This window comes from Embiotoca jacksoni, unplaced genomic scaffold (assembly GCF_022577435.1).
Source record: "Embiotoca jacksoni isolate LCO1_2020_lvr unplaced genomic scaffold, fEmbJac1.0.p SCAF_6, whole genome shotgun sequence".
Classification (NCBI taxonomy): Eukaryota; Metazoa; Chordata; class Actinopteri; family Embiotocidae; genus Embiotoca; species Embiotoca jacksoni.
This window is the reverse complement of record NW_027185414.1, coordinates 20804153-20831419: the sequence shown is the minus strand read 5'-3', so window position 1 is coordinate 20831419 and position 27267 is coordinate 20804153. Positions and strand designations below refer to the sequence as shown.

Genomic DNA, 27267 nt, shown 5'->3' with positions numbered 1-27267 from the left:
CTTGGTACTCTGTCATTTCAATCTCTTGAGGACTTGCGTTAGTGAGGAGCGCACACATTTACACTGTGGAAACAATGCTGAGTCAGTAGGCCTTTGTGTAATAATAAAATAATTACCTAATGTTTTATTGATCTCAGCAAAACACTATACAAGCCTAAAAATAATTAAAAAAAAAAAATAAAAAAAAAGTATCAGGGAAGTGCTGCTATTGGCAGGTTCTGCGACAATATCTGACATGAGAATATACAATGATTAATAATTCATAACAGCTGTATAGTGTAACTACTGCTGTATGTGCAGAAGGAGGGGGAAGCTGGTATTTCCAATGGGGACTTCCATTGCTGTTGGTCCAATGCGAAAACACAACATCCGTGCGATTCTTTTCATGGAAACCAGCAATGTGGGCGAGAAGCGGATAACTAGAGAATGCGAAGTGAAAGCGCACCAGCAGTCAAAATGCAGATGGTGCAGACGCGAAAGCGTAAAATGAGTTATCTGGCTTTCAAAATAAAGTACAATTAGCTGTTCATGCAGACCGTCCATTTTATGCCCCGTTATGTGACTTCTATAAAAGATCTTGTTTATGTTGGATTAAGTGTCTTTTTGACTTTGCCTCACAGAATCTGCGACCTATATCTTATAATTTTTCACTCACCGCGCCTTTTTTAACTCTTATTCTTGACTCACTAAGACTTTCATTTAGTATCTTTACAACAGGCTGTTTTTAAAATATATATATATATATATTTTTTTTACCGAGTAGGCTTTCTTGACAATTATAACTTCATGGTAAATCATACATTTATTTATGATTTATATTCGATTGAGTATTTGATAACTATTTTAATAATAATATTAAATCGTAATAACGACAGCCCTATTTTGTTATTATTTATTTATTATCTAATTTAGTGTGGTGTTTTATCATTTCAACCGAGTATCTCCTTCTTCTGGCCTGTAATTTCATATGGTTTGTTTTACCAGACGTGTATTTTTGCGCAACAATGTTTCGTGTTACTTTTCCTGGCGGAAAGTCTCTCCTCGTTGCTTCATGTTTAAACCGGAAGTTGTAGTGCCCGCTTGACAGTGTGGTCGGAGCGGGACTCGATGACACGCACAGTTGACAGCTGGGAGGAGTGGGTTAGGTTGCCTCTCTGATCACTTTCGGTTTGGAGTTCAGGTTATTGATCGGCCTGTATTCGCAGCTCCTCGCTCAGAGGGAGCAGATCCTTTATGAATCCGACAACAAAAGGACTCTGCCGTGACCATGCTGAAATTACGCAGAGCGACACTTTGCCTTTGTTTGTTGATTGTGTTGGAGGCTCACTGGGGAATTTGTTCGCAGGCTCAAGGTTTTGGTGAGTGCTACTACCGAGCTCCGACACTTTGCTTTCATTTCTGCGTCACTTTTCATATTTTCAGCCATGACTGCGTCGGTCTTGTCTTTCACAATCGGCTCAGTCGCATAACAACTGGGAAGCGCGACGGGAATGTGAGGACAATAGTTAGAAAACCTGTCTGACTGAGTGGAGGCAGATAGAAACGGCTTTAGTTTACTGGTCAGTAATTTGAATTTGTTCCCATCCCCCAGTAAGTTTAATGTGACAGGTCGAACAAACTGCATACTCATCCCTCCCTCTGCAGCTCTATCCGTCTCTCGTGTTACTTGTACTAACGCTGTTTACACTGGTATTAAAACAAGCCTGAGTGCAGCACCATGCAGTGAAGCTGTAATGTGATATTGTTTTCTATTTTAGAAAGTCTGTGGGCACGAATTGAATGAGTTGTTTTTGTTTCTTATTTAGCGGTTATCATCTACAATGTGCCCACCCTTCTGTCTGTATTTACTTTATGTATATCTTTCTCAGCATTAAGATGCTGGTTTTTTTTTTGTTTTTTTGGGGGGGGAGGAGGGGGGTTACAGTGTCTGGAAAAAATCTGTGTGTGTGTGGGTGGGGACGATTTGTTGAAAAGTAAGAAGTAGTCACATTCATACAGAAAGTTTTTGTTTTTTATCAAGTCAGATTAGTGGTTTCACAAGTGGAAATGCAATACAAGTACATTACTTGACTATAGACTATATAGGTTAAGTATGACATGCATATACACTGCATATCCCATATAACAACTTTCCCCTATTTTATATTAGACACCATTAACTCATTTATCTATTGGTTAAGGACAGAAGACTATTTGCCCACTCTTGATAATAACTTTGAGTAAGTTATTTAATGAAAAACGGATTCAATTGTCTGGTTCTAATTTCTGAAATGTGAATATTTTCTCATTCCTTCAGTCCTTTGTGTAATAAACTGAATATGTTTAGGTTGTGGACTATTGGTGGGGACAAAACAGTACATCTGAGGCTGCTTCTTGGGCCTTGGGAAAGAGTGAACCACATTTTTCAACATTTTGTGACATTCAATAAATTAAAAATAATTGTTATTTGCTGTCTTATTTTACATATTGTTCACATTTTAAGATTAAGCTTCTCCATGCAGTTTATTTCATAGACAAATGCAAGTCAGCCTTCCTTGGTTGGAGGGTTTACCTGCAGTCAGTTCACTGTGATGACTTTCTAGCTTACAGTCAAGTATTTATAAGACCTAAATGTCCTGTGCTATAAGTTTATCTGGGGTTTTACTGAGGGATAATGAGAGATTTTGGTTATTATGAATCAAAAGACGAGCTTGGGAAATCTATAAATAGCCAGTCGTGTTTTTTTTAACCAATTCTGGTTGTCATTTTTTTTCTAAGTCTGTACTTTGTCGCTTTAAATCTCCTAGAAAAGTACAAAATATATGATTTTGTGTAATGTAGAAAATTATTTTTATTTATTTTTTTTTTATTTTTCTTGTACTCTCTAATAAGACCACATCAACTCAGTGATCACTCTAGACTGGGAACTCGTGTAGATTCAGATGACAACAAAAGGCTTTCAGTCATCTGTTAAACTTTGGTGTTTTCTGTCCCATCATCGCAGACCAGGATGCCTTCACCATCCAGCACTCGAGCACGGGGAAGTGTCTCGGTACAGGGGCCTCGGCAGACCTGAACCTCGACACCTGCGACCCAAACAGCAAGTCCCAGCTGTGGAAATGGGGCTCGGGTCACCGGCTCTTCCACGTGGACACGTCCCTCTGCATGGCGTTGGACGTCCGCTCCAAGACGCTGTCTCTGGTCGACTGTGGCTCCAAAACCCTGCTGTGGTGGCGCTGCCAGGACGAGGCCGTTTACACGGTTTACCAGATGGGCCTGGCGCACAGCGAAGGCAACGTCGCAGCCAAACGGGACACGAGAGAAGCTTGGGTGAGAGGAGGATCCCAAGACAACATCTGCCAGACGCCTTATCGTGGTAAGTGTTCTTTCGTCTTTTTTTTTTTTATTTTAGAAACAAAATGCTTACATGGGCTGATAAATGCCTGAGGAAAGTTGTTGGTCAAGAACTAAAAGCAGAGTTAAATTTTTAGTTTATATTGAGTTTGACAAATTCAATTTGATCAGAGGATTCTCTTCCTCAATCAAATGGGAAGTTGCTCCAATCTTGTGATTTATTCCACCTTTGAACTGTACTATGCAGGTGTTGTGGCTGCTGTTTATGACCAAGCAGGTTGTGTTATATTTAAAACCCAGTCTGACTGGTCAAGTGTCTTCACCCCTATCAATTATTGCTCCTTAAGGCTAGATCACAACATGGCGTGCTAAATTCCAGGTTAAGGTGCAGGACTTTGTCAGAAACCAGTCTTTTGTATTTTAAGGCGCTTCCTTTGTCGGCTTTATGATTGTGCAATCATTTGAAGTACATTTACAAGTTTCCTTGTAGCCTTAAAGCTGACTTTTGCTTTCTTTTCAGAGTGTTTTACACTGCATGACTGCTGTTTGCTTTCACATTCAAAACCGTAAGAATAAACGGGCAATGTTTAACTGCACATTTTAAAAAGAATTGTGGTTTTATGATGTAACTCAGTTGAATAAAACTGCACATTCCTTGTTGTGTGTCATTTCTGAGAGTCACAGTACTTATTCTTTAAGTTATTTAACCTTCTGATCCAAATTGTTTGCCATAAACAGTTTACAATAGAAAACTTTGAGAGGTGATCTCTCTGTATGACTGTGGCAGGAAGTTTTGAACTCATTATCTCATTCTTTAGATGTATTTATTTCAAGGGGAAGCAGAAAATGAGTTTGAGTGCTGTGTGCTTCTATATGAAAAAAGCTTAAATATTTAAAAAGATAATGGGGTATGATTTTGACCGGGGTGAAGAACCATTCACATGCTGCTTTTTGCATTTATCTGAATCAAAACTGTCTTTCATCAATAACATATTTTATCTCTCTTCTGTCTCTTTCTACCTAAAAACCTCATATTGTTGTGTCTTCCATGACTTAAACTGCCTCCATCCAAGATCTGATGTAAGTTTAGGGGGAAGTGTCGATTTAGAAACTCGTGCTCTTGAAAATAAGAAGTGCTTTGGTGTACGCAGCAGAAGATCCAATTCAGCTTCACGATTCTCTGCTGTGTCGTGATGTAGGTGTCTTAGAAGTAGCACAAACACCAGAGGCTTGCAATAAATCTTTTGTATTTGTTCTCCTCGTCTGTGCAGTTGTTCACACCACCGACGGGAGCGCTTCCGGCGCCCCCTGCGAGTTCCCCTTCAAATACAACGGCAGCTGGTATCATGGATGCCTCCCTGACACGGAAGTCCCCGGCCTGTCCTGGTGTGCCGCCACCTCAGACTACGACCAGGACGGAGTCAAGGGACAGTGTCTAACGCCTGGTATGTTGTACTTAAATATTCTAGCGTGTAAGCTAAACATTGTACTACTGTGGACGGGGTCAGCAGCAAAAAGTAGTTTAGCTCCCTGAAAAGAAACACCTAAAAAAAAAAACTCGACATCAGTTCAAGTGTACTCTAAATTTAGAGTATTTTCACTGCTTTACCATCAGACAACCTTTTCCATCGGAAGCCGTTATCGCTCTTTGGAGAAAAAAAAAACAGTAATTTGACCTTGCACCACACAGGCGTTGCCTCGATGAGTTAATATGACTGTATTATTGCATGACTGTGGTGTTAGTTCAGATCCGAAGTACCATGTTAGAAACACCACCAAAGTGACACAATAACAAACCGATTTTGTTGATGTTTCAAAGGACAGAATCACGATATTAATGCCCTGAAATGTCTGTTAGCAGCTGAATGTGTGGCTGTTTTCTGTTTTTAACCCACTTTTCTTTGTAATATTTAAAGTTCATCAACAAAGCCTAATGAAACACACGCTGTAGATACACTCCTATTGACACAGTCTCTTTGCTTTGGCAGAGGAGGGTTGCCAGACTCTGTTTACAGGGCCAAAAGGGGAATCCTGCTATGAGTTTGTTTCTGGTGCTGCGGTGACCTGGCACGAAGCTTTGGACTCATGTCGCAGTCAGGGAGCCGAACTGCTCAGTTTGTCTGGGCCCGACGATCTCAACTCCAAAACCTGTAAGGCTGACTGATTTACTACCACCACTTTCTGACCCTCTTCTTTTGTTCCTTTTTCTTCTCTGACTATCTGAAAATCAATAACACAAAGTTTCCAGAGTTATCAACTTCATGACTTTATGTATTCGGCATCAGCACAATCACAACTGCAGTAATAATTACATTGGCAGGGCTTCGAAATTTGAATTGTGATTTTGAATTGTGAGAATGGATGAAAAAGAACCTTTATTGTACTGGCATGTGCTTCTCAAAGCCTTGCACGATACATGTATTGCAAAGAGAAGAGAAATATATATTTAAATCATGCCTTTACTCTACACAAAACAATAGTGATCCAATATGATATGATGTGAATAATATCAAAAATTTTCTTTTTTTTTTAAGTTGATTGGCATCACTGGTAAAGAAAATCCCATCAGGTTTAATTTTTTGGTCCTGGTGGTCTTGAGAAGGGCATTCCTTCCCTTTTAACACCCAAATAGGTCCTTGTAATGACGCTATTTATTGTTTTCTTCTTCCTTCTGTAGGTGTGCATCTGTCAGTTTGTTACTTGGCTTTAACTTATCATTCTTTATGGGAGAAAAGTAAAGAAAATAGAGGCGTTGGAATGAATCAGAACCATCTTATTTGTGGGTGTGACGTCATGACCTAAACACTTAAATCTTCCTCAGATAGGTGCCCATTGGCTGCTCAAATCGTCTGCACACTTTCAGTCTGATCAGAAACTGCGGTTTGGTTTGGAACATCCGGTAAATTTGTCTGGCAAAGTGAAACTTGTCTACTTACAAAAGACAGAACCCCTTTTTCTATTCTTCCTCCTTTTGTTCTTTTTTTATTTCTTTCCTTGTTTCTTCTTGGTCATCGGACTTCCGTGGCTCAGATCATCTGACAACAATTTAGATAAATTCAAGCATCCAGAGATATTTACAGAGGAAACTAAACAGCTCCGTAGGGTCAAAGATGCTTTTTTGGCCTGAGTGACTTCCTAAAGTTTGCATGTCATAAGAACTTCCTTTGTAATCTCAAAAACAGTGGGCAAGACTGTCTTTTGTTGAAACATTTGTGCAGTTTGCATGATTATTATAGATGCTTATGTGTCTTGTCACATGGCTCGCATCTAGAATATCTCATGTTCTCAAGTTAATGCTGTTATCTGCGTGAGAGTTCAACCTCTTTGCATTTGCGACACTTGAGCCACAAAATTGTTTCCTGAAGATGAAATTCTTATGAAGAGTGACATCATGTGACCCGAGCAGTTTCCTTAATCAGGCTGACCATCCTCTGTGAACCAACTGCTGTTGGTGACATTTAAAAGTCGGCTCCTCTTGATAAGTTTTGAATCGGTCTGGGTTGCACCGACACACTTAAGATTCCTGAGAGTTTTATGATCCAGCTCTTTCTCCTCCCTCCTTCCTAATCAGATTTCGTTTTTGTTTTGTTTCTCACAGTTATGAGTGATACTGATGATTCATATTGCATTAGACTGACCTGTATTAAATGTATTCGTGCAGTGCTGGACGGCCTCCTCAGAATGCCAGAGAGGATGTGGATCGGCCTCCACCAGCTGGACATCTCTCAGGGCTGGCAGTGGTCAGATGGTTCCCCTCTGTCCATCGTGCGCTGGGAAAAAGGTGATCATGTTTTGTTTCTTTTCTTTCACCCGTTTTACTCTGTGATCTTTCTCTCTCAGAGCTGATTGGTGTGTAAATGGCGAGGAGTGTTATTGTTTCACAGTAAATGTTGTGCTATAATCAGGTCGGCGGTTTTCAGTAACAATGGTGAGACATGGCTACATGTACGTTAAAGTGTTTTAAATCCCATGAATTTTGCAACACAATTTGGAAGCAATGCTTCTGCAAAACCAAAGTGCCCCAGTTACACTTGTCAGAAACACCTGCTCTTCTTTGCACACAAAAACCTGCATCCTGTTGTGATCTGCTGTGTGTTGCAGCCCTTCTATAAACCGAGAGTTAGTATCAGTCGGAGAAACAATGAGACTAGTGTTGTAAAGAAGCTCATTGTGCCTGGTTATTGGACATAGTGTGACATTGGGATTGTTAGTGTTGCTGCATAACCCATTAATAGTACTGAATGGAGGGCTTTCTAAAGCCTGCTTCTATTGTAATGTGTTTTTTTTTGTTTGTTTTCTGGTCAAAGCGAGAGTGTTAGTGAGAATGTCAAGGATCCTGCTGCCATCTGGGTTTCTACTGATATGAGCTCTTTGTTTTTGCTATAATTTACAACATGTCAATGTGGCTGGTACTTGTGGTACCATGTTGGACTGTTACTGGAACATAAGACATTCCTCCTATTCTACCTCCTGTGTAAAGCCAATTTCTATCTGAGCCTAAAAAGATTCCCAGAAGTATTTGTCACTTTTCCACTCCGGTCAGTATGTGATTATACTAATATCTCTGTTGTGTGGGAATATATTTGACAGAAATGCCCTCTGTGGACATGATCATCGAGTCAGACTGTGGCGTCCTGAACTCCAATATGAGCTATGAATCTGAGTCGTGCAACAAACGGCTGCCATACATCTGCAAGAAGAGCGTCAATGCCTCTGACACGGCAGCATCAGGTAGGTTAGCTGCTGCTCTCGCTTTCACACTTCTGCTGAATCATATTTAGCATGGTTAGCATTAGACCTGTTTAACACGCAGGTCTAATGCTAACCATGTTCACGGTCTTAGTTTGCCATGTTACATTTACTAATATTAGCTTTGTATTAATTGTGTTACTGCTACTTGTAGCTTCAGTGTCTGTTGTAGCCTGTCTCTCTTTCGTCCTCCTTCATTAATAAAACAGCTGTTTCATGTTTGCTTTTTTTCCCGTCAAAGTTCTTTTTGTCCTCATTAAAATCAAGGACCTACAGCGAGAAAGCGCCAAATGTTTTACAGATTTTTAAGCCCTCTGAGTAAAATTTTTGTTTTTTTGAACGTATTGATAAAACCTGACAGTCTCGTGTCTGTCTTGTTTCCCCTGCAGAGTCTCTTGTGTACAAAGAAACAGTGTGTGCGGATGGTTGGGTCCCATGGAGTAGCTGGTGTTACAAGTTGGTGAAGGACGAGCCACGAAACTTTGCAGACGCCCAGCTGCACTGTAACATCACAGAGGGAGGAGGAATTTTAGCCAGTTTCCACTCCATTGACAGCAAAGAGATGATCATCACCAATTTCCAGCAAGGTAGAAGTCTCATGTTTAAATTATTTACTTGGCAATAAGCCTTGGAGTATTTATCTGTATATATCTGGCTTTTTAAGGCAGCAATAATATGATCACTCAATTCTCTTGATTTACACACCACTGACTCATTTCTTCTCACCTGGCCAATGCCTTGACTGTTTGAGTGTGATTTTAAACATTCCACGTGTGTTGTGATCCATCAGAAGGGGAGTTTTTGGATGTGTGGATCGGTCTGATCGGTGTTGGCATGAACCCCACTGTCTTCAAATGGAACAACTTTGCGCCCGTCACCTTCACCTACTGGGACCAAAACCAGCCGGTCCAGTCCACTCTGGACACCAGCTGCGTTTTCTACTCTGGACAGGTGTGTGTGTGTGTGTGTGTGTGTGTGTGTGTGTGTGTGTGTGTGTGTGTGTGTGTGTGTGTGTTGCGTAACACGACTTTCTGCATCCAGCCTTTTGGTGTGGAGTGCGTGTGTGGCTCTGTATTTGTTTTCTTCTTTACATGAGGCCTGCAAAATCCAATGCGTTTCTGTTCTCCACAGTCTTACGGCTGGCGGGTTGGGAACTGCACACAGAGGCTACCTTTCATGTGTCAGAAGAAAGGAGAGGTCAAGGAATCAGCAGCAGAGGCCAGATGTCGCTTTGACGAAGTGAGTATTGCCTATGCGACCCAGTTTTTAAAGAGAAGCTTGCAGTATTTTACCTTTTAAATATAGTGGGGAATAATGTCATTTAGATCCAGACTGTAATGATCTTTTCGTTCATTCACATCTATGTTTGGAAGTGATATCTGTCCTTCCACACATCTTGTGATTGACCTTCATGCCTAGAAATAATCATGTTATCTTCACAAAGACTATAGACGCCGTGCAAATGTGTATTTTAAAGATAACTAACTGTCAAGGACGGATGATATTTGCAACTATTTCCAGAGAGAGATGTGTGAATGCAAAATATATATGATGGTGAAAAAAAAACCATGAGCACTGATATGTTCTGATTGAGGTTCCATTACAGCAGACTGGATTCATATCAGAACTAGGACTAAGCAGTAAATAGACATACTGGGCCATATTTGCTTCTAATTTGATTGTAATTTAAGTCTTACTATTTTCAATGGCCCAGGGTTGGAGAAGACATGGCAACTCCTGTTATCAAGTCAACACCAAACAAGTGTTCTTCAAAGACCGCTGTAAAATGACAATAAGAAACAGGTAAGAGTTTGTTCACATGCTCAAAAACACACATATAGTTAAACTTAAAGTCAATCATATTTGGCTGTTCTCTCCAGGTTTGAGCAGGCCTTTATCAGCCGTCTGCTTAGAGAGCAGATCAGCGCCACGCCTCAGTATTTCTGGATAGGCCTGCAGGACATCAACAACACAGGGGAGTACCAGTGGCTGAGCCCGGACGGGACCCCGAGTCTGCTTACATACACCAACTGGGGCTGGTTCGAAACAGGTCAGTAAAAACCCCATGGCTATTGCTCCACTCAGACCCTAGCACAGGAATAACATGTACAGCATGTCATTACGGATTCCTGGGTAATGACGGATTATAATTTGCTGTTTGTAATGATAAACCTTTGTTTACAGAATAAGGTGGTTTCTCTTGATTTGCTAATGCATAAAAAACTTTTTACCACCCACTGTTTCATGTACAGGATAGGAGCCTTATGATGGACTACTGGTTGCATGAATAATCATAAAAAATAAAAATAAAAAGTTATCATAAGTATCTAAAGACCAAAAAAAAAATATTTTCTTTTATTTGCAGACGCCCTCAAAAAAGGAAATGGTTGTTAAATTCTAAAATGAATAATAATAAAAACATAAACACATCCTCTATCTAACTTGTTTATAGCTGATTAAAATTTGTTTGGGCAATAACATAAACAAAGCATGTTTCATTTCAACTGATATATGTTGTATAAGGAGTTCAGAATAAAACATGTTTCTATGCCTCAGTACTCATAAAAAAAGAAAAGTTCTTATTTGTTCCAAATCCTACTTTTCACTCCTCCATGTCACTATTTTATACAATTGTTAGGAAGCATACATAATAAAAATGTATATATAGCCAGATAACAGTGATCCATATGATACAGAAAAGGACTGCTTCACCACCCTCTTTATATTAGAGCACTGGAACCTGTTATCACAACAGACTACTTTCATCAAACTAATTTATACAAAGTCTCTCACTAGACAACAAAATCAAAGTTCTGAATGTCTGTTGATGCTCTAAAAGGTTTGCTTACATCAGTTGAGTTTGCATAACAGGACAACAAGCCAACATATTTAATTTACAAAAAATATACAGAACTGTGGATTTTCCATCTAAAATTAAACCTTTTGGATCAATAATGTTAAAATGTATGTACAGTAATTTATATTGTCAAAAAATATCTAATACCACACTATAGATTTAATTTCTTTGTTTTTCATCTACGCATGTAATTTAGATCGGGATGGAGCCTGTGTAGTGATTTCCACTGAGAAACCTCTGGGCAGATGGCAGGTGAAGAACTGCACCAACTTTAAAGCTGGAACCATTTGCAGAACCGACCTGAGTCCACCTCCAGCCCCAGAACCGGAGCCGGACCCTAACACACCCTGTCCCACTGGATGGGTGTCCAGACCATCCATCAAATACTGCTACAAGGTCTGTGTCCGTGTCTTTGAACACTTGTGCTCGTGCAGATTTTGTTGTTTGAATGAGCCGGAAATGGTGATGTAGAAGTTAAAAGGGAATTGCTCTCATTTTTACACATCACAGTTTGTTTACAGGCAGTCAGCACCCCTTCACACATGTGTATAAATCTTCAGAAAGCAAAACTTGATTGCCTTAATCCCAAAATGTCATCATTTGTAAATAATAAATATCTCCTAATGGCAGCATGTACAAAGTGAAAAGTATTGGGCCGAACACTGAGCCTTGTGGAACTCCATAACTAACTCTTGTTTGTTTGGAAGACTCGTTGTTCATATGAACAAACTGAAATAGATCTGATAAGTACGATTTGAACCAGTCGAATGCAGTTCCTTTGATCCTCTTAACATCTTCTGATCTCTGATCTAATAAAATTGGGTCAAAAGCAGCACTGAAGCCCAGAAGAACAAGTTCACTGTCTGAGGCTATTAGAAGATGGCTTGTAAATTTCACCAGTGCTGTTTCTGTGCTTTGATGAACTCTAAAGCGTGACTGAACATCCTCAAACAGACTATTACTTTGTAAATGATCACAAAGTTGATTTGCAACAACTTTTCCAAGGATTTGTTTTAAATAAATGGCAGTTTGGAAATTGGTCTGTAGTTTCCTGAAATGGCTGGATCAAGAGTCGGCTTTTTAAAGGTTTAATTACAGTGTCTTTAAATGCCTGCGGTACATAACCAGTTAGAATAGATAGGTTGATCTGATCTAATATGGAAGTATTAATTAAAGGGAAGACTTCCTTAATGATCTAAGAGACAGGTAGATGTTCCAGATGAGGAAATAATTGTAGTTAGCTCAGAGAGCTCAACAGAATGTTTAAGGTATAAATCTGGTCCCACGGTTGCCTAGCAACACATCAGTGACAGTGGCAGGAAGAGTCTGCCCGATTCTCTCCCTAATGGTGACAATTTTATTAATAAAGAAGGTGATGACGTCGTTACTACTGAGAGGTGAAGGAATAATAATAACAATCCCATTGCAATTTCTCCAAAAATTGCATAGTCTAGTAAAGTATTCTATAGTATAGGAGCTCCTTCTGCAATGGGCCAATCATATTCTCCTGTAATTTTCCTAGCTGTCTTGTTGTTTTGTTTTTTTAAATGACATGATCTGACAGCTGAATCGGTTTTCCTTATGATCTACTCCAGCCTGTTACTGATTTTGCAGTTGTTGTAAATTATTGTTTCACCCTGTCAGGTGTTTCATGAGGAGAGGCTGAGCCGGAAACGCTCGTGGGAGGAAGCCGAGAGGTTCTGTCAGGCTTTGGGAGCCAACCTGCCGAGCTTGACAAGTACAGCAGAGATGAGTTCCCTGCACAGCATCATGAGAGAAAGTGTCAGGTATGCACACAAGTCCTGTATGTATTTCCTTCTTAAAGCACCGCTGGCAGCATTGCATGTGACTTTCTGACTTGAACAAACCACAGCTTGATGATGCTTCAACCATTTCTAGTCACTGTGAATGGGAGGTGGTGATAGTCAGACTGTTACTACTAGTTGTTTCAACAAAGATAACTTCTAACATGCAGGGTTGGAGGTGCATACCTCGGAGGTCAAACATGCCTCTGTGTTCACGTTAACATTCAGCTCTTAACTGGAACATTAAAATAAACACATACCTTCTCCCGAATCACATTTCACACTTGTTCAAAATTTAAAACAACAAAATGCTGATATCAATATGAAATTTCTCAACGTGTGAGGATGTTTTTTCTCTTTGAAACGAGATCTGTTAAGTGTACTAATTGATGGCGGTGTGATCTTGTTGCAGCAATGATCGGTACTTCTGGGTCGGCCTCAATAGGAGAAACCCATCCGATCGCTCGTGGCAGTGGAGTGACGGCCGGCCTGTGAGTATAAATCCAACTTTAAACCCGCTTTTCAACAAATTATACAAAGTGCATACCCATCAGCCACAACATCAAAGACATTTATAGGTGAAGCATAAAGTACAACAGTCCCTCCAGGATTTTGCTGAGGCTTTGTGTGATTGTTGTGATCAAAAACGCTTGATTTTGTGATGTTATTTGTAGAGTTTTTAATAATTTTGTTGCGGTAAAAATGCAGAAACTGGCAAGATTTGCAAGTCGAGGAAAAAAGTTGCACAAAAGTTACATAGCTTCACAAAAAAAATACAATTTTGCAAAATTGCAAGCTACTGGGAATATTACAGGGATTGCCTGAATTTGCATTAATTATTGCAATCACAAGATCGGGATTTCCTGGAGGGAAAGCTTAAACTTCACCTTTATTTATCTAAAACAGATTTGATGTGGTTTGAACTTCTTGTACTGAATCACATTTACTTGAGTGTGTTTATCCAATGCCTCTGCAACAGGTATCTATGGATGTTTTACACCAGGATTTCCACGAGGATGATGCATACAGTCGGGACTGCAGTGCATTCAAGGTGGGCTGGTTGGATTTATATGACTAAATGGAGACTTTAATGGAGAAATAAACGTTTGTTGGGCCTTTTATATTCTATTCCCACTCCTAGTTGGGTATTTATTTTTTGGTGAAATTAGTTATCGTTCTGTTATCTTGCTCAACTGTTTGTAGGAGTCGTGAGAAGAGCCACAGCTGAAATCCGTCCCCACTGATTTCATGTCCTACATGCTGTTTTGAAACAAAATCCCAGAAAAGGCAGTCAGAGCAGTGGCTCCTTGTTTTATTTTTCTCATCATGAGGCCACATTCTGCTCTTTGCTGTATTGAAAATTTCCCTTGCTGTTGCCCTCCATTTAAGAAGTACTTTTTGATCTTGCCTCTCAGTCTCTGACCTTTTCTCTCATTCAAGTTTCCTTGGTGATTATGTTATCAGACAGAAATAATTGTTTTTATTAAGCCATCACTGAGTGGCAGGGAGCAACAAGATCTGTAATGTCACAGTTATGAAACTTTTTACTTGATGATAATATTTGTGCAAACACTTTTTCTCCGCATTAGACAACAAAGAGCACCTTGAAGCACCTGGTGTTTCTGCTCCACGATTTACCTCTCACATCTTTCTACGCCACACCGTTTCACTGTGGCGCCCGCCTGGAGTGGGTCTGCCAAATACCCCGTGGTAAGATTTGAGTTTATTAATCCCACAGTGGGGAAATGTTGTCATCACAGCAGCATAGAAAAGACAAAAAGGTGCACACAATATGAACAAAAATTTACAAATACGTATGAGATAAATAAGATAGATAAAAAATAATTATTTTAGAAAAACAAAATAAGAGCAATGAATAAATACAGACACATGCGCACACACAGACTATATACACAAAAACAAATCAAATTTAAATAAATAAATAGAGCTTGGACGATAAATGGAAAGTGATAGGTGCTGTGGAATGAAATTAGGTATTTTGTAGTTTATTATAACACAGCCAAGAAGTAAAGAAAGTATTTTTACCTCGTGATTTAAATTTTTTTTTTTTTATGGACTTCAACATGAATCTACTTTGTGTTTTTGGTTGTATTCTACTTCTAACTTATTCTTTGTTGATGTTTCAACAGGAAAGACACCAAAAAACCCAGAATGGTACAATCCAGGTAACGACCACATCTATTCAGGTTCAGTGTTGAAAATCTTATTTGGATCTGTCAGTAACCAGAATGTTTTTGATTAAACATTTCTTTTCTCAGATGATCTACTCATAGAATAGCTGCATCCATGCATGTGTCACCGCCTTAGAGTTGCTTGTTGTGCTTTTCAGGTGGCCACCACGAGACATCTATCTTCCTAGACGGAGCAGAGTTTTGGTTCGTTCCGCAGCCTAAGCTCACTTTTGAGGAGGCGATGCTCTTTTGCAAAGCGAATGGCAGCAAACTGGCGGCTCCATTTAGTCCCACTGCTGTGGAAAAGATCCACCTGAACATAAAGAGTGTAAGTGACAGAAGACCGTAAGTGTGCAGGTTACAGTATAAGCAGTGGCAAATATACCACTCAAAATTCTAGTTTGCATGAAATATTGGGTCTTTGCTTTCAAACAGAGGCAGACAAAATCAGGTCACGCTCATATTTAGTTATAAGCTACTTACTGCAGGTACCTAGCGTGAGCTAATGCTAAAACATAATCCATAAACGATATCGTACTAAAAGGCTAGCCTATGATACTAATGTAAAACAAATAAAGATGCTACATTATCAGCTGTTTTATTGAACAGGCAGCTAATTATAACTGTACGCGTTAAGGCAACTTAAACGTTAATGAAAATAGGCACATAAGAATGACAGGGGTGAACAGCTTAAATGAAGTAGATTTCCATGTCTAGTTTTGCTTTTCATCATGTTTACATTTATTCTCCCTGCTGGTGTCCGCGGTTGATTTGTAGTCTTATGACCGGGGAGATTCTTTCCACTATCTTCAGGTCATGGAAAGCTGGCAGTTACTCATGAGAACACAGCTGGAAGCACTTTAACAGCAGAACAGAGAATATACTGCGTAATACGTTAGAGTACACACAATGAAGTAGAAGAAAATTCTGCTTACATAATTCCTCATACGAATAAACATCAGTGTCATGAAATATTAGAGGCACTTTTAATTTGCAGTTCATTACAACATATGAAATAAAGGCCTACGCAGATGTTGAGGCCATCTTGATAACATAATTGATCTATTAATTTACATGTTTTGAACAGTTGTCAAAGTCTCTCAAGCAGAACTGGTGGGTCGATTTGAGACAGCCGGGACGGTTTTTCCCCATGACGTAAGCCAGCACAGTCATGCACACGTACTGTTCAATTAATGAATGTATGTGGTAACAGGTGATGTTGAGTTTGATTGTAATAATGTATGTTGTAGGTACACCCAGATGTTCTTCTATCATTCATATTTCCTGGGGAAATGCACCTTCATAAGCTATGAAAATTCTTTTCCAGGTAAGTGAACTTCATAGAGCTTGTATAAAGTTGAGAATAATTAAGGTTATATTTAAATTGGCTGTTTGGACAGAAAACAACTCCAAGTCAGTGAGGAACAGAAACCCATCATTAGGAGGGAGCATATGAGTGTGCCTTGGGGAATCTATGTCAAAACTATTCATGGCATAATTTATGAAAAAATGTGCTCCTAGCGTGTAAATCTTTGGTACAATACTGTAAATAATGAGAAATCCAGTGTTTTATTTTTGCTCAAACTTCAGATAAATGGTGTCCAGCTGGTCATAAGCTAAAATAATGTTAGTAAATGTGTAGCTCATATTGCTGGATTGAAGTGTGTAGGATTTTATTTCCATTCACTAATCAGAGTAAAGCAACATCCATATTTTAATCAAAATCTGAAGACAGTTGTGGGTTTTGTTTGAATGTGTTTTGTGGCATTAAAGCACCACCAAAGATTGCTAGTAGTTTGTACTAATAAGTACATGATTTAGTGATGAATATTTAACCGTTTGGAGAAATGCTTTCCAGCAGGTTTTCAGGGGCTTTAAACTGTACTTTGCATAACTGCGTAAAAGAGTAACTTCCTGGAAATCAACTGTATTTGGAGAAAATAATTTAAGTGTTCTTGGAATTTGTCCAGAGAAGTTAGGTTAAATTTGCAGGAACTAATCTGACTCCAATCTTTTCAGAGAGCTCTGATGCACTTTATTTGATTTGATATGATGCTAATGGTATCTTCAACTCATGCACACAATCACTGTGACATTTTTATTTGCAGAGCTTGATCGCAGCTGCCAGCAGCGATATTCCTTTGTGTGTGAAAGACACAACATCACATCAGTGGAAATAAACCCTGCGGAGCCTCAGCCTGGTGGACTGCCCTGTGGAAATAAATCTCTGTCCTTCAGAAATAAGGTCTGACACTTTCACACATTTAATACAGGATGCTTTAAAACGGATAAATTCCTATTCTCATGGTCTTTTTGTTTTGCAAGCCCTGAAGGATTATACCAGACAGAATAGCCATTAAAAACTAAAATGATATTTATTTACTTTAAAGGAGAATGCACACACAGACACTTGAAGAAATGACCCCACAGAGACGGTCTCCGTTAGAGATATTTCCATTGAGTTGAGTTTAACAGAAGATATTTAAATGATATTTTCTGTGTGAAAACAGCTGAGGTGAAGTTTTATTTGGTTAGTGCCTAAGTGAGTGTGAAAACATGAGATTGAAGAAACGCCCCTTATATTCAATCTCTAGAGGGGCATTGTCTCTATTACACTAGCAGTTTGGTGCAGAGTGTTTAACACTTTTTATCACATGTAAAATTAATTTGCATATACTGTAGATAATACGATAGGGGCCGTAGATACATCTTATAAAACACTTCATTCTGTAGTGATTACAATACTGGTGTCCTTTTTCAGTGCTACACAGTGATGAACAGCACGCAGTCAATGACTTACAAGCAAGCCAATGACCAATGCCAGACGCTGACGGGAACCCTGGTTACTATATCAGATCAGGTGGAGCAAGGTGAAGATCACAATTTTTTTTCTTTTTTCAAATGAATAACACAAACAAACATGGTGAACATTTCTATCATAATAATCTTAAATATGTTTTTTTCTATGTTTGACAACATTTTTATTTGATCTGTCAAATGAGAAGAAATGTTGTACCATGTGTGTGTGTGTGTGTGTGTGTGTGTGTGTGTGTGTGTGTGTGTGTGTGTGTGCGCGCGCCTTCATTTTTTTAGACTTCATCAACTCCCTCGTGCCGATGGTAAATGTGGAGAAAATATGGATTGGTCTGAAAATCAAAAAGGACCCAGAATGGGTGGACCAGTCTCCAGTCAACTACCTCAATTTCAACTCTCTTCTTCTGGGCATGCACAAGGCCATTAAAGTCAATGTAAGTCCCTCTTACTGTCACCTCGCCTCTGCATAAACAGGGAACAGATTTTCTACATCAAAGATACATTTCTTAAAATCATGTCAATTTAATCTGGATTGAAAATTTTAAAATGAAAAATCTGTAAGTATGGAGTTGAAATGAATTTGTCTCTAGACTGATCCTCATCTCAGTTTGAGGCTAGCACTCATGGCTACATTAACCGCTACTTGCATTACAAACCCAAATCCCAAACTGAAAAGTTTGAGAGCAAGCTGTATTGTAGGAGCCAGAAAGAAGAATGTGTGGAATAAAAAAGACAATATCTCTAGTGCTGCTACAACAAATTTCATCTTTTTAACTTAATTGGTGGAGTATTATTTTAGTAGGAAAACTTCATCCAGTTTTTATCAGAGCCCCAGACTGTAGACACATACAGTATGTCACACAACAATAACACCGTTGTCTGTTGTCTGTTTTTCTTGGTTGTTTAAATATTAAAAAAAACAACTTTGCACTATTGTTTAGTTAGTTTTAAGTTAATTATTCTATTTTATTTTATTCTATTTTATTGTATATACTGTGCATTTTTATATTTAATATTTTTTACTGTTATTTTATTTCTTTCCTGTATCTATAAATGCTGCTGTAGCAAAATAATTTCCCCTTGGGGATTAATAAAGTAACTATCTCTCTCTCTCTCTCTCTCTCTCTCTCTCTCTCTCTATCTATCTATCTATCTATCTATCTATCTATCTATCTATGTTCTTTATTAAAAGAATTGGACAATGGTTGCTCAAAATAGAGGAACATTTCAAACAGAAAAAAGGCTCAAACACCTTAGAATTCACATTCTGTTCAATTTGTTTTGTATTTTTGTCTCTTTTTTGATAGACATGGGATCAAGAGAGTTTGGATTTGTGTGTGTTCATGCTCAACAACCCCAGCTCAGGCATGCTGGGTACCTGGGACTATTCTTCCTGCACACAACCTCAAAAGTTGGCCTTTTGCCAACACTATGCAGGTAAATCTCCACTTCCAACACAACAACCATTTCACTTCATTATTATGCGAGTTATACTGCAGAGCTGACACATTATGAAGTTACTCAATCGGCTGGGCCATGGTCCTTTTTGGGATTTATTTTGTTTCATGTTTAACTCAGTATAAACGTTAGTGCCTAGTATGATGACCCTGGAAGATACATTTGAAAGGGCAGTAAACAATGCAGCCTCTTTTGGGGCTGATGATCTCAGGTTCAAGGTGCTGCAACATCCACGGTCGAAAATCAGTGGGGACATTCGTTGTGAAGTTCTTCATCTCCCTCAATCCAAATTTCCCATCATCTCTCCAATAAAAGACACAAAGTGCCCAGATAAAGACTTTAAACAAGGAGACAAATCCACCTTTTGTGCGACCGAGGCAGTGCAGCAAGACAGGCACATCTCCAGCACAGCTTTTTACAGTTTTGTAAAACACGTCATGACTCATTTCAGATAAACCAGAGGAGCCCCACGCCCCCACAAAGCCCTTCCTCGTCAATAATCACACCATCCTGCTGCTGGTCAAAAATCTCACCTGGCTTGAGGCTTTAGAGCAATGCAGCAAAAATGACATGGAACTGGCAAGTGTGGCTGACACCTTCATGCAGTCTACCCTGACTGTGCACGTGAGCCGAGCACAAACACCCATGTGGATCGGCCTCTTCAGCGAAGATGTAAGTGTAACCAAAAAAAGAAAAAGTTTCTCTTTGAATTCACTATTTCTACATTTGCTTTAAAAATGTTTTCTTTTGTCTTGTGGTCAGGACGGGATCCACTACCTCTGGGCCGACCACAGCCACACTGTGTTCAGTCGCTGGACCCCTGATGCCACCAGTGGCTCGTGTGTCTACCTGGACACCGATGGCTTCTGGAAGGCCACCGAGTGTGAGGAGACGCTGGGAGGTGCTATCTGCCACAAAGCGAGCAGTGAGTGAGGCTGTTGAGTACAGAGAAACAGAATAGCTGGTGTTTGAAACATTTTCTCAGACAGGGAAATCTGTGGAAGAGCAAATTTTACAAATCTGCCGAATAGATCTTTTATTGGGTTTTGTGTTGCAAAAACAGATTCACAGAAGAGGAACAAAGAGCAAAGTCTGAATCCTTCAGAAACCTGAGACTTTTTCTTAACTCTTCTGTTCTTAACTTTTTTTTGGCAGTAATATAACAATAATTTGTTCATTTTTGTTTTCATTGGTTGTAAAGCACTTTATAAATTCAACAAAAGCACTCTAAAATAATAATTCCTCTACATCCTTTGCTTTTCAGTTTTGTGGTCTGAAAGCTTCACAGGTTTAATTTCATCTAAAACCTTTTCCTTCTTTGTCAGCACGTGTCATTACGCAAAAGTCTAACTTGTTCAGAAATGAATAATATATTAAAACTATCCATCCATCCGTTATCTATACCAGCTCTATACAGGGTCACAGGCAGACCGACTGACAATCACTCACACTCAAATTCACACCTACGGCCAATTTACAATCACCAATGAACCGAACATGCATGGCTTTGAACTTCGGAAGAAAGCCAGAGCATGTGGAGAAAATGTGTAAACTCCGCACAGAAAGGTTCCAGCTGACCAGCAGGTTCAAACAAAAACCTTCTTACTGTGAGCGGATCGTGTTTACAACTGCACCTCCGTGCCAGCCGTTTTTAAAACCATCTAAAATAATGTAAACTTCTTTATTACAGAGGAGATCATCACCACACCAGAGGTCGTCACAGTGAAGTGCCCCCATAAAATGAATGGTCCCAACTGGATCCCCTGGAAGAACAACTGCTACTCCTTCCAGCTGGTCGCCTCCAGATGGGAGCAGTTTGACCAAGGCCAGATCCTGGACACCTGCAAAAAACTGCGTAAGAATCTGGAGTTACTGGACACATCTTGTTATGAGGAGATGGTCTTATAAAACTTTCTGTAACTGACTGACGTTGCTGAAGTCGCTTCTGATGGTTTATTTATGTTTCAGACGCAGATGCAGACATCCTAACTATCCGAAATGCTCAGGAGAACGAATTTATCAAGAGCCACCTCGTACCGTTTGAAAGCTTGGCCCGGTTTGTGTGGCTGGGACTGTTCATGGACGACAACGGTTGGTCTTTTATTTAGACTTTGACTGAAAATCTCTGTGTAAGAGATGTTTGATGACGATGTGATCTCTGCAGGAAGCCTCTTCTATGGACCTTTATGTGAATTTTATTTCTATTTTATTTTGCTGTAGATAACCAGACAAAGTGGTATGATGGCACAGTTGTCCAATATTCCAACTGGGCAAGAGGCCGCCCGGATGTAAAGGAAACCTTCATGGCTGGTCTCACCACTGACGGCACCTGGATTCTCATCACCAACAAAAACCTCCACCCAGAGTTCAAACAGAAGTCAATTGTCACCTGCAAACTAGACTATGGTTGGTGTATCACACTTTACATCATAACTCATATTATTCTGTCCATCTCTCTTGTCGTCATTACTCAGAATATTGCATGCTTCAAAGAATGATTTATGTTCTTTAATCCTCCTCAGAGCCCAAACAGAAGTACAACCAGTCAGCCAAGGATTTCCAACACTACGGCAGCTTAACTTATGAGGTTGTGAAACGGAAGATGAGTTGGTACCAGGCTCTACAAGAGTGTAGTCAGCGTGGAGGGCACCTGGCAAGTGTCCACGACATCCAGCACAACGCACACGTGAAGCTCATCGCCAAGACTGACGGCTTCTCGCTCTGGATTGGCCTATCTAACCAGGATGCAAGAACAGAAACAGAGAGTTCAACCCAAGTATATCTCACTTGGATTTCTTTCTCTTGGTGGTGTCACATAATTATTTTGTTCTAGTTTCACTTCAACTGCTAACAGTGTGTTTCTCTATGCAGGTCAGCGACTTAGCCTATGAATGGTCTGATGGGACGAAATTTGACTACGACGCCACCTTCCCTGACTCACATAGGGACTCCAGCCCAGACAAACTGAAGGCCAGCTGTGTTTTTATAAACCCTGCTGGAGCCTGGGTGAAGACCAGCTGCGATACTTTGATAGACGGCGCCATCTGTTACACCACCACCATCACCACCGCTTCCCAGAGTAAGAAGACACGCACCGGTTTTCTCTATACAACCAGATTATTTCTCTTTGATCATGTAGGAAAACAGGAGGCCTGGATTCAGCAGGTGTTGAATAGTTTAGCCTGCAGAGATGTTTCAGGGTAGAAAATTAGCATCACTGAATCTTTTGGTGCATTATGGCAAAGTGTACCATTGTGTAAAAGCAACACATCTACTGTCTGGGATTTACTTTGTTTTGGAGTGGCATTGACTGTCGGCCATATTGTTTTTGTGTTGTTATGAATCAGGAGCCAGACTGCAAACTGCCCCAGAGCCCAATCACTGCCCTCAGAGCAACAGCATGTCCAAGTGGGTTCAACACGAAGATCACTGTTACGCCTTTGACATGAGCCTCTACAACTACAGAGTCTACAGCATGGAGCAGGCCAAAGCAGTCTGTCAGAAGATGGGTGAGTTGTTGTTTGTTGTATGAAGGTTTATTATTATTATTATTATTCATCTGAGGAATCTGTAGTCCACTAATTTTTTTTTTTTTCTTTGCTGACAGATGCTCAACTACTGACCATCAAAACCAAAGAGGAGAATGACTTTCTGGCAAAGTACATCTCCGATGATCCTTCCATCACCAGTCGAGTGTGGCTCAGCATGGATTTTGATTCTCAAGGTAAACCCCATCATCTGAAATAACAGCTACACTAGTAACTAGTCAAATATTTTTCAGGATTTAGTAACATTAGAAGTCCATTTTGTAGTTTTTTTAAGTCTTTTATTGAGGCATTAAATGAGGATGAGGCGCTCTTGTATCTGTGGCCGGAGGCATTATGTTTTCAGGTTGTAAATGGTCTGCACCAATATAGTGCCCTCTTACCTTCGCATTCTCACACACACACACGCACGCACGCACGCACGCACACACACTCACATGCACGCACGCACACCAAAAGGGTGGGAGGCAAAAATTGTAAAACAACTTGGGGTATCTTGCCCAAGGACTCTTCGGCATGTGTATAGGAGGAACCAGGGATTGAACAACAAACCCCTACAACTAGAGGGCTACCCGCTCGTCCAACTGAGCCAAATCCAAACCTTGCACAAGGTTTCCTGCTTGGTAGTGGACTTGCTCTTCTGCTGGGAAAACAGCCAGTCTAAGCAAAGAGCAGACACCAGCTGAACCAAACCCAAACCACACAACACCTGACAAGTCGAAGTCTGTTCTTCTGTCTGTTCATGCTTCGACTGGCTGTTTTTCCAGCAGAAGAGCAAAGTCCACCACTTAGCGGTAGCTTATGCAAACCATATATTTACATTCATAGGCGACTGTATAGAGTTTACGTTTGGTAAATGCATGTGTTCTAATGGAGGAGTGATGAGCTATTGTTTCTATTCAGAAAACCACTGAAGTTTCACATGAGCTCACTGAAAGCCCAGATGTCCCGCTTGTCACCAGCGCTTAAACGCGGCATGTTTTTGTCTATCTGGCCGTGAACACCTTTTTCGTTCGACACCTTTTCAAAAGGGAAAATATTCAGATCAATGAAGGTGAAATTAAAAATAGGTTTATTAAATTTTATTTATTCAGGTTGGGATGGGTGCATTTGTAAAATTGTTTTAAATGTGTTCAAATTGCTTGGTATTTGTGTCAATCAGAACAAGCATTTGTGTTGTACCTAAAATGATGCACAAATTGTTGTATACATTCCTAAATTTTATTTTTCATTTGCAGATCACACATTTGTTACAATTTTGAGTCTAATTTCTCTCCATAGAAACATGGCATCAACAAATGCAAATGCTGCTGCATGTGTGCTCCATTTGTAAATAGATATCTGTTTGCTAACAAATATTACCTTATCGAGGTAGTAATTTGTCAGTGCCGTGTTTACAGCGTGTTCCGCTGTCCTAAGTGGCCAAAAGATTAAATAATGTGTCAACAAATCTGAGTCCGATAATTACCTTCAGAATCGTACAGAAACACCTAAATTGGGACATTTGAACTGAGGAAGATCTTCTCTGTTTCCCCTCTCGTTACCCGCTTCCTCCTCTCAGGTAAGCCTGCGTCTTGGCAGGATGGCTCAGCGCTGGCTTACTCGAACTGGAAGTCTGTGGGTCTGTTTAATGGAGCGCAGTCGGAGCCCCGCTGTGCCGTCATGATGGCAGGAGACGACGGAGTCTGGAATGTGGTCGGCTGCACGGGTAGCCAGAGTCGTGTTATCTGCCAAACTGAAGCAAGTGAGTATCACAGCTGTATTAAAGGAAAAGGTCAACATTTTGGGGAAATCTTTGTCTTCTTTTCTCATCGAGAGACGGACAAGAAGAATTTGAATACCACTCTTGTATCTGGATGGTACATTTAATGTATGCAGAAAGTTTTGAGACCCCTTTGCTTTTTGCACACTTGATGCTGTAGATTTAATTCTAAAAGAATAAAATTCAAAAGCCATCATGAGAAAGTGAAAACGTGCTTTTACAGACGTTTTCAAATGTATTTCAAATTAAATAGCTGAAGTCTCTCATTTACAAAGCACTGAGATTTCAACAGAACCCACCTGTTTCAAATTGAATTGATTGGACATGCAGTAGTTTAGAAAGCCGCACACACCTGTTTATATAACGCTGCATGTCAGGCCACAAACTAAGCTCCAGATATACACTATGTGTGAAAACACATCTCTTGGCATCACAGTTCCAGATTTCGAAAGGTTATACAAAGTATTTGAATTGGCAGTATAACTTAGTGGTTTTGCACGTTTTAGCTCAAATATTCTTTCCATTATATAAGAGCACAAAAACCTCTGAGAGGCTGACTCATGCACTGACTCCACCTCTGCTCCTCAGAGTCTGCAGGCTCCCCAGTGGCACTGGGTCTCTTCATCGTGGTCGTCATCGCTCTCCTTTTAGCCATCGGCTTTGTCATCTACAAGAAGAAGAGAGGTCAATTCTCTTCCACCGTCCGGTACAAGAGGACCTACGATGAGTCTGACACCACCAGTATAATAACAGAAGCAGAATGAGTTCGCTTTAACTAATCTGCCTCAGGGAGTATCGATATGACTGCTTCGCGTGCATTTTAGTGCTTCTCGGCTAGAGCGGATGCAGCCTTCCCTCTTTTTTTTTATGTAATTATTTATTTATCTTGCTCAAGCCTGAAAACTTTCTAGAATTATGTGTAAAACTGTAAATATTGTTTGAGAATTGTGAATAGCTACCAAGTCAGTTTCTTAATTTGGAATACTTTAGATTGTGTTTATTAAGAGCGCCATGTTAAACCTAATGTAAATGCATGGGCTGATTCTAAATGGTAAATGTTGCTTATTGACAGCGGTGGGATTTAGAGCTGGTTTACAGTAATATGCAAGTGGACAAAATCGGTCTTGCACTCCCATTCAGCCTTAACGGGTTAGATTGCACTGAAGCAGGAGTGACTTCAAACATTCAGAAACAAAATGTGCTGTAATTTCTTTTTTTACTTCTGTATATCATCACTCAGTCTAATCTAAGGTTTGATTTACACATGCTGAACAAAAATTAACACATTAATACACTTTTAGAAGGACAGAATAACTAATAATACAATGTTACCTATTTTGTTTTTACATATTCAGACAGTTTCTCTTTCAAATACTCAAAAAACTGCCAGATGCCCCATTAATGTTTACAAGCACAATGAAGAAGCTGGAGACTGTTGATCTCATGTGAACATTTTTATCATATTTCACATGTATGAAGAACTTGTTCTGGGCACCGTTAAGCTCTTCACATTGTTTATTGGATTCTGACTGTGACTGACATCTCCAAACCTCTACAAATCACATGAATAGGAAACTGTCTGGATTTGGAGATAGCACTCAGGTCATTTGTATTTTTACTTGGACTATCCCTTTGAATAAGCAGCAATCTTTGTCATAGATCAAAATCTCACTCACTGTGCCTTCTGACATCATTACTTCCAAAGAAATTGAACTTTTTTTTAAGTGGGATTGGTTTTGTTTTTAAATGTATTTACTGATTTCATTGATTTATTAATGCTTAAAAATAGTTTTGATGTAGATGTTGAAACTGAAAAATCTGAAATATGTGTCCTACTGGTTTGTTTTCGAAAGTGTAGGACACTGTCTTAGCCTCAGTATGAATCAGACTCCTGCCTGTGTAATTTATGTAGAGCTGACTTTTCTATGCACTTAACTACTGAGCAAGAACGCACTTTACTATGTTGTGGAGATCCAGTTTAAGCACAATGAGGTTGGGCGAGTGTTTAAAGATGTTCAGATTGCACTGGTGTTTGCTGTAAATGCTTTGTAAATACGTGATGTTTGTTTTTTAATTGAGAATGAACCAAAGATGCTCTGAGTTGTTTCAATGTTAAAAGCCTGATCTTTCATTTTAAGTTTGAGGAACTGTCTCAGCGTGGCTTCTTAACCCGTTCATATCAAGTCGCAAACCAAATGTTTTTTTTTTTGTAACTTTCCTGTCACTGAGCTTTATCAGCACAAATCAGGTACATTATTCTTCCAATTAAAATTTCCTGTCCTCAATCTCGGTCATTTGTGTGTGATGTTTTGCTGCGAGTTATATAATTACTCTAATTAATTTTCTTTGCACATAATTTGCAGGGCCAAAGGTTGCAGTGATGTCAGTCACTCCACTGCATGTGTAAAGTCATTTAAAGGTAACAGATTATACTTGGATTTAAACATAGTTGTATTTTTAGGGCCCGAGCACCGAAGGTGCGAAAGCCCTGTTGTTTATCCAAGCGACTATTATTATTCTCTGTAAACAACTGCATTTTTGGAGGCTTTATCATCCTCAAAAACTCATGAAAGTTGCTACAGCCGTCTACCCCGGTGAAAAAATTTGGTATTTTAGTGGAGTCACGAGTGGGTGTGGCCAAATGACTCGCTAGCGCCCCCTAAACAGTAGGTGGCTCCATTTACCTACATGCATGATATATGGTGGACACCATTACTCAACAGGAAGTCCGCCATTTTGAATTTAGTCACCA

At 39.7% G+C, this 27267-nt stretch overlaps 1 protein-coding gene across 1 annotated transcript; it reads left to right on the top strand.

Annotated features, from left to right (window-relative positions):
- Positions 1-1108: 1108 nt before the first annotated feature.
- Positions 1109-26800, top strand: ly75 (lymphocyte antigen 75). Its single transcript, XM_069173448.1, has 35 exons — positions 1109-1358; positions 2984-3355; positions 4605-4778; positions 5322-5483; positions 6995-7114; positions 7924-8064; positions 8472-8669; positions 8873-9033; positions 9214-9321; positions 9797-9885; positions 9963-10132; positions 11136-11335; positions 12584-12726; positions 13157-13235; positions 13724-13795; positions 14334-14454; positions 14895-14930; positions 15095-15264; positions 16024-16091; positions 16187-16263; positions 17045-17181; positions 17698-17806; positions 18030-18184; positions 19058-19187; positions 19660-19880; positions 19971-20133; positions 20899-21063; positions 21177-21299; positions 21429-21614; positions 21731-21984; positions 22080-22287; positions 22556-22717; positions 22816-22932; positions 24315-24497; positions 25104-26800. The coding sequence occupies exons 1-35, from the start codon at positions 1268-1270 to the stop codon at positions 25277-25279; spliced, it is 5241 nt and encodes a 1746-aa protein (XP_069029549.1). The 5' UTR covers positions 1109-1267; the 3' UTR covers positions 25280-26800.
- The last annotated feature ends 467 nt before the right edge of the window (positions 26801-27267 follow it).

What these genes read in the sequence shown, in the direction of transcription:
- ly75 (XM_069173448.1), top strand. Translation starts at nt 1,268, where the DNA reads ATGCTGAAATTACGCAGAGCGACACTTTGCCTTTGTTTGTTGATTGTG. An exon ending in AGTGGAGTGACGGCCGGCCT is followed by an intron (nt 13,236 to 13,723) that starts GTGAGTATAAAT and finishes CCTCTGCAACAG; the next exon opens with GTATCTATGGATGTTTTACA. An exon ending in GGACGGTTTTTCCCCATGAC is followed by an intron (nt 16,092 to 16,186) that starts GTAAGCCAGCAC and finishes TGTATGTTGTAG; the next exon opens with GTACACCCAGATGTTCTTCT.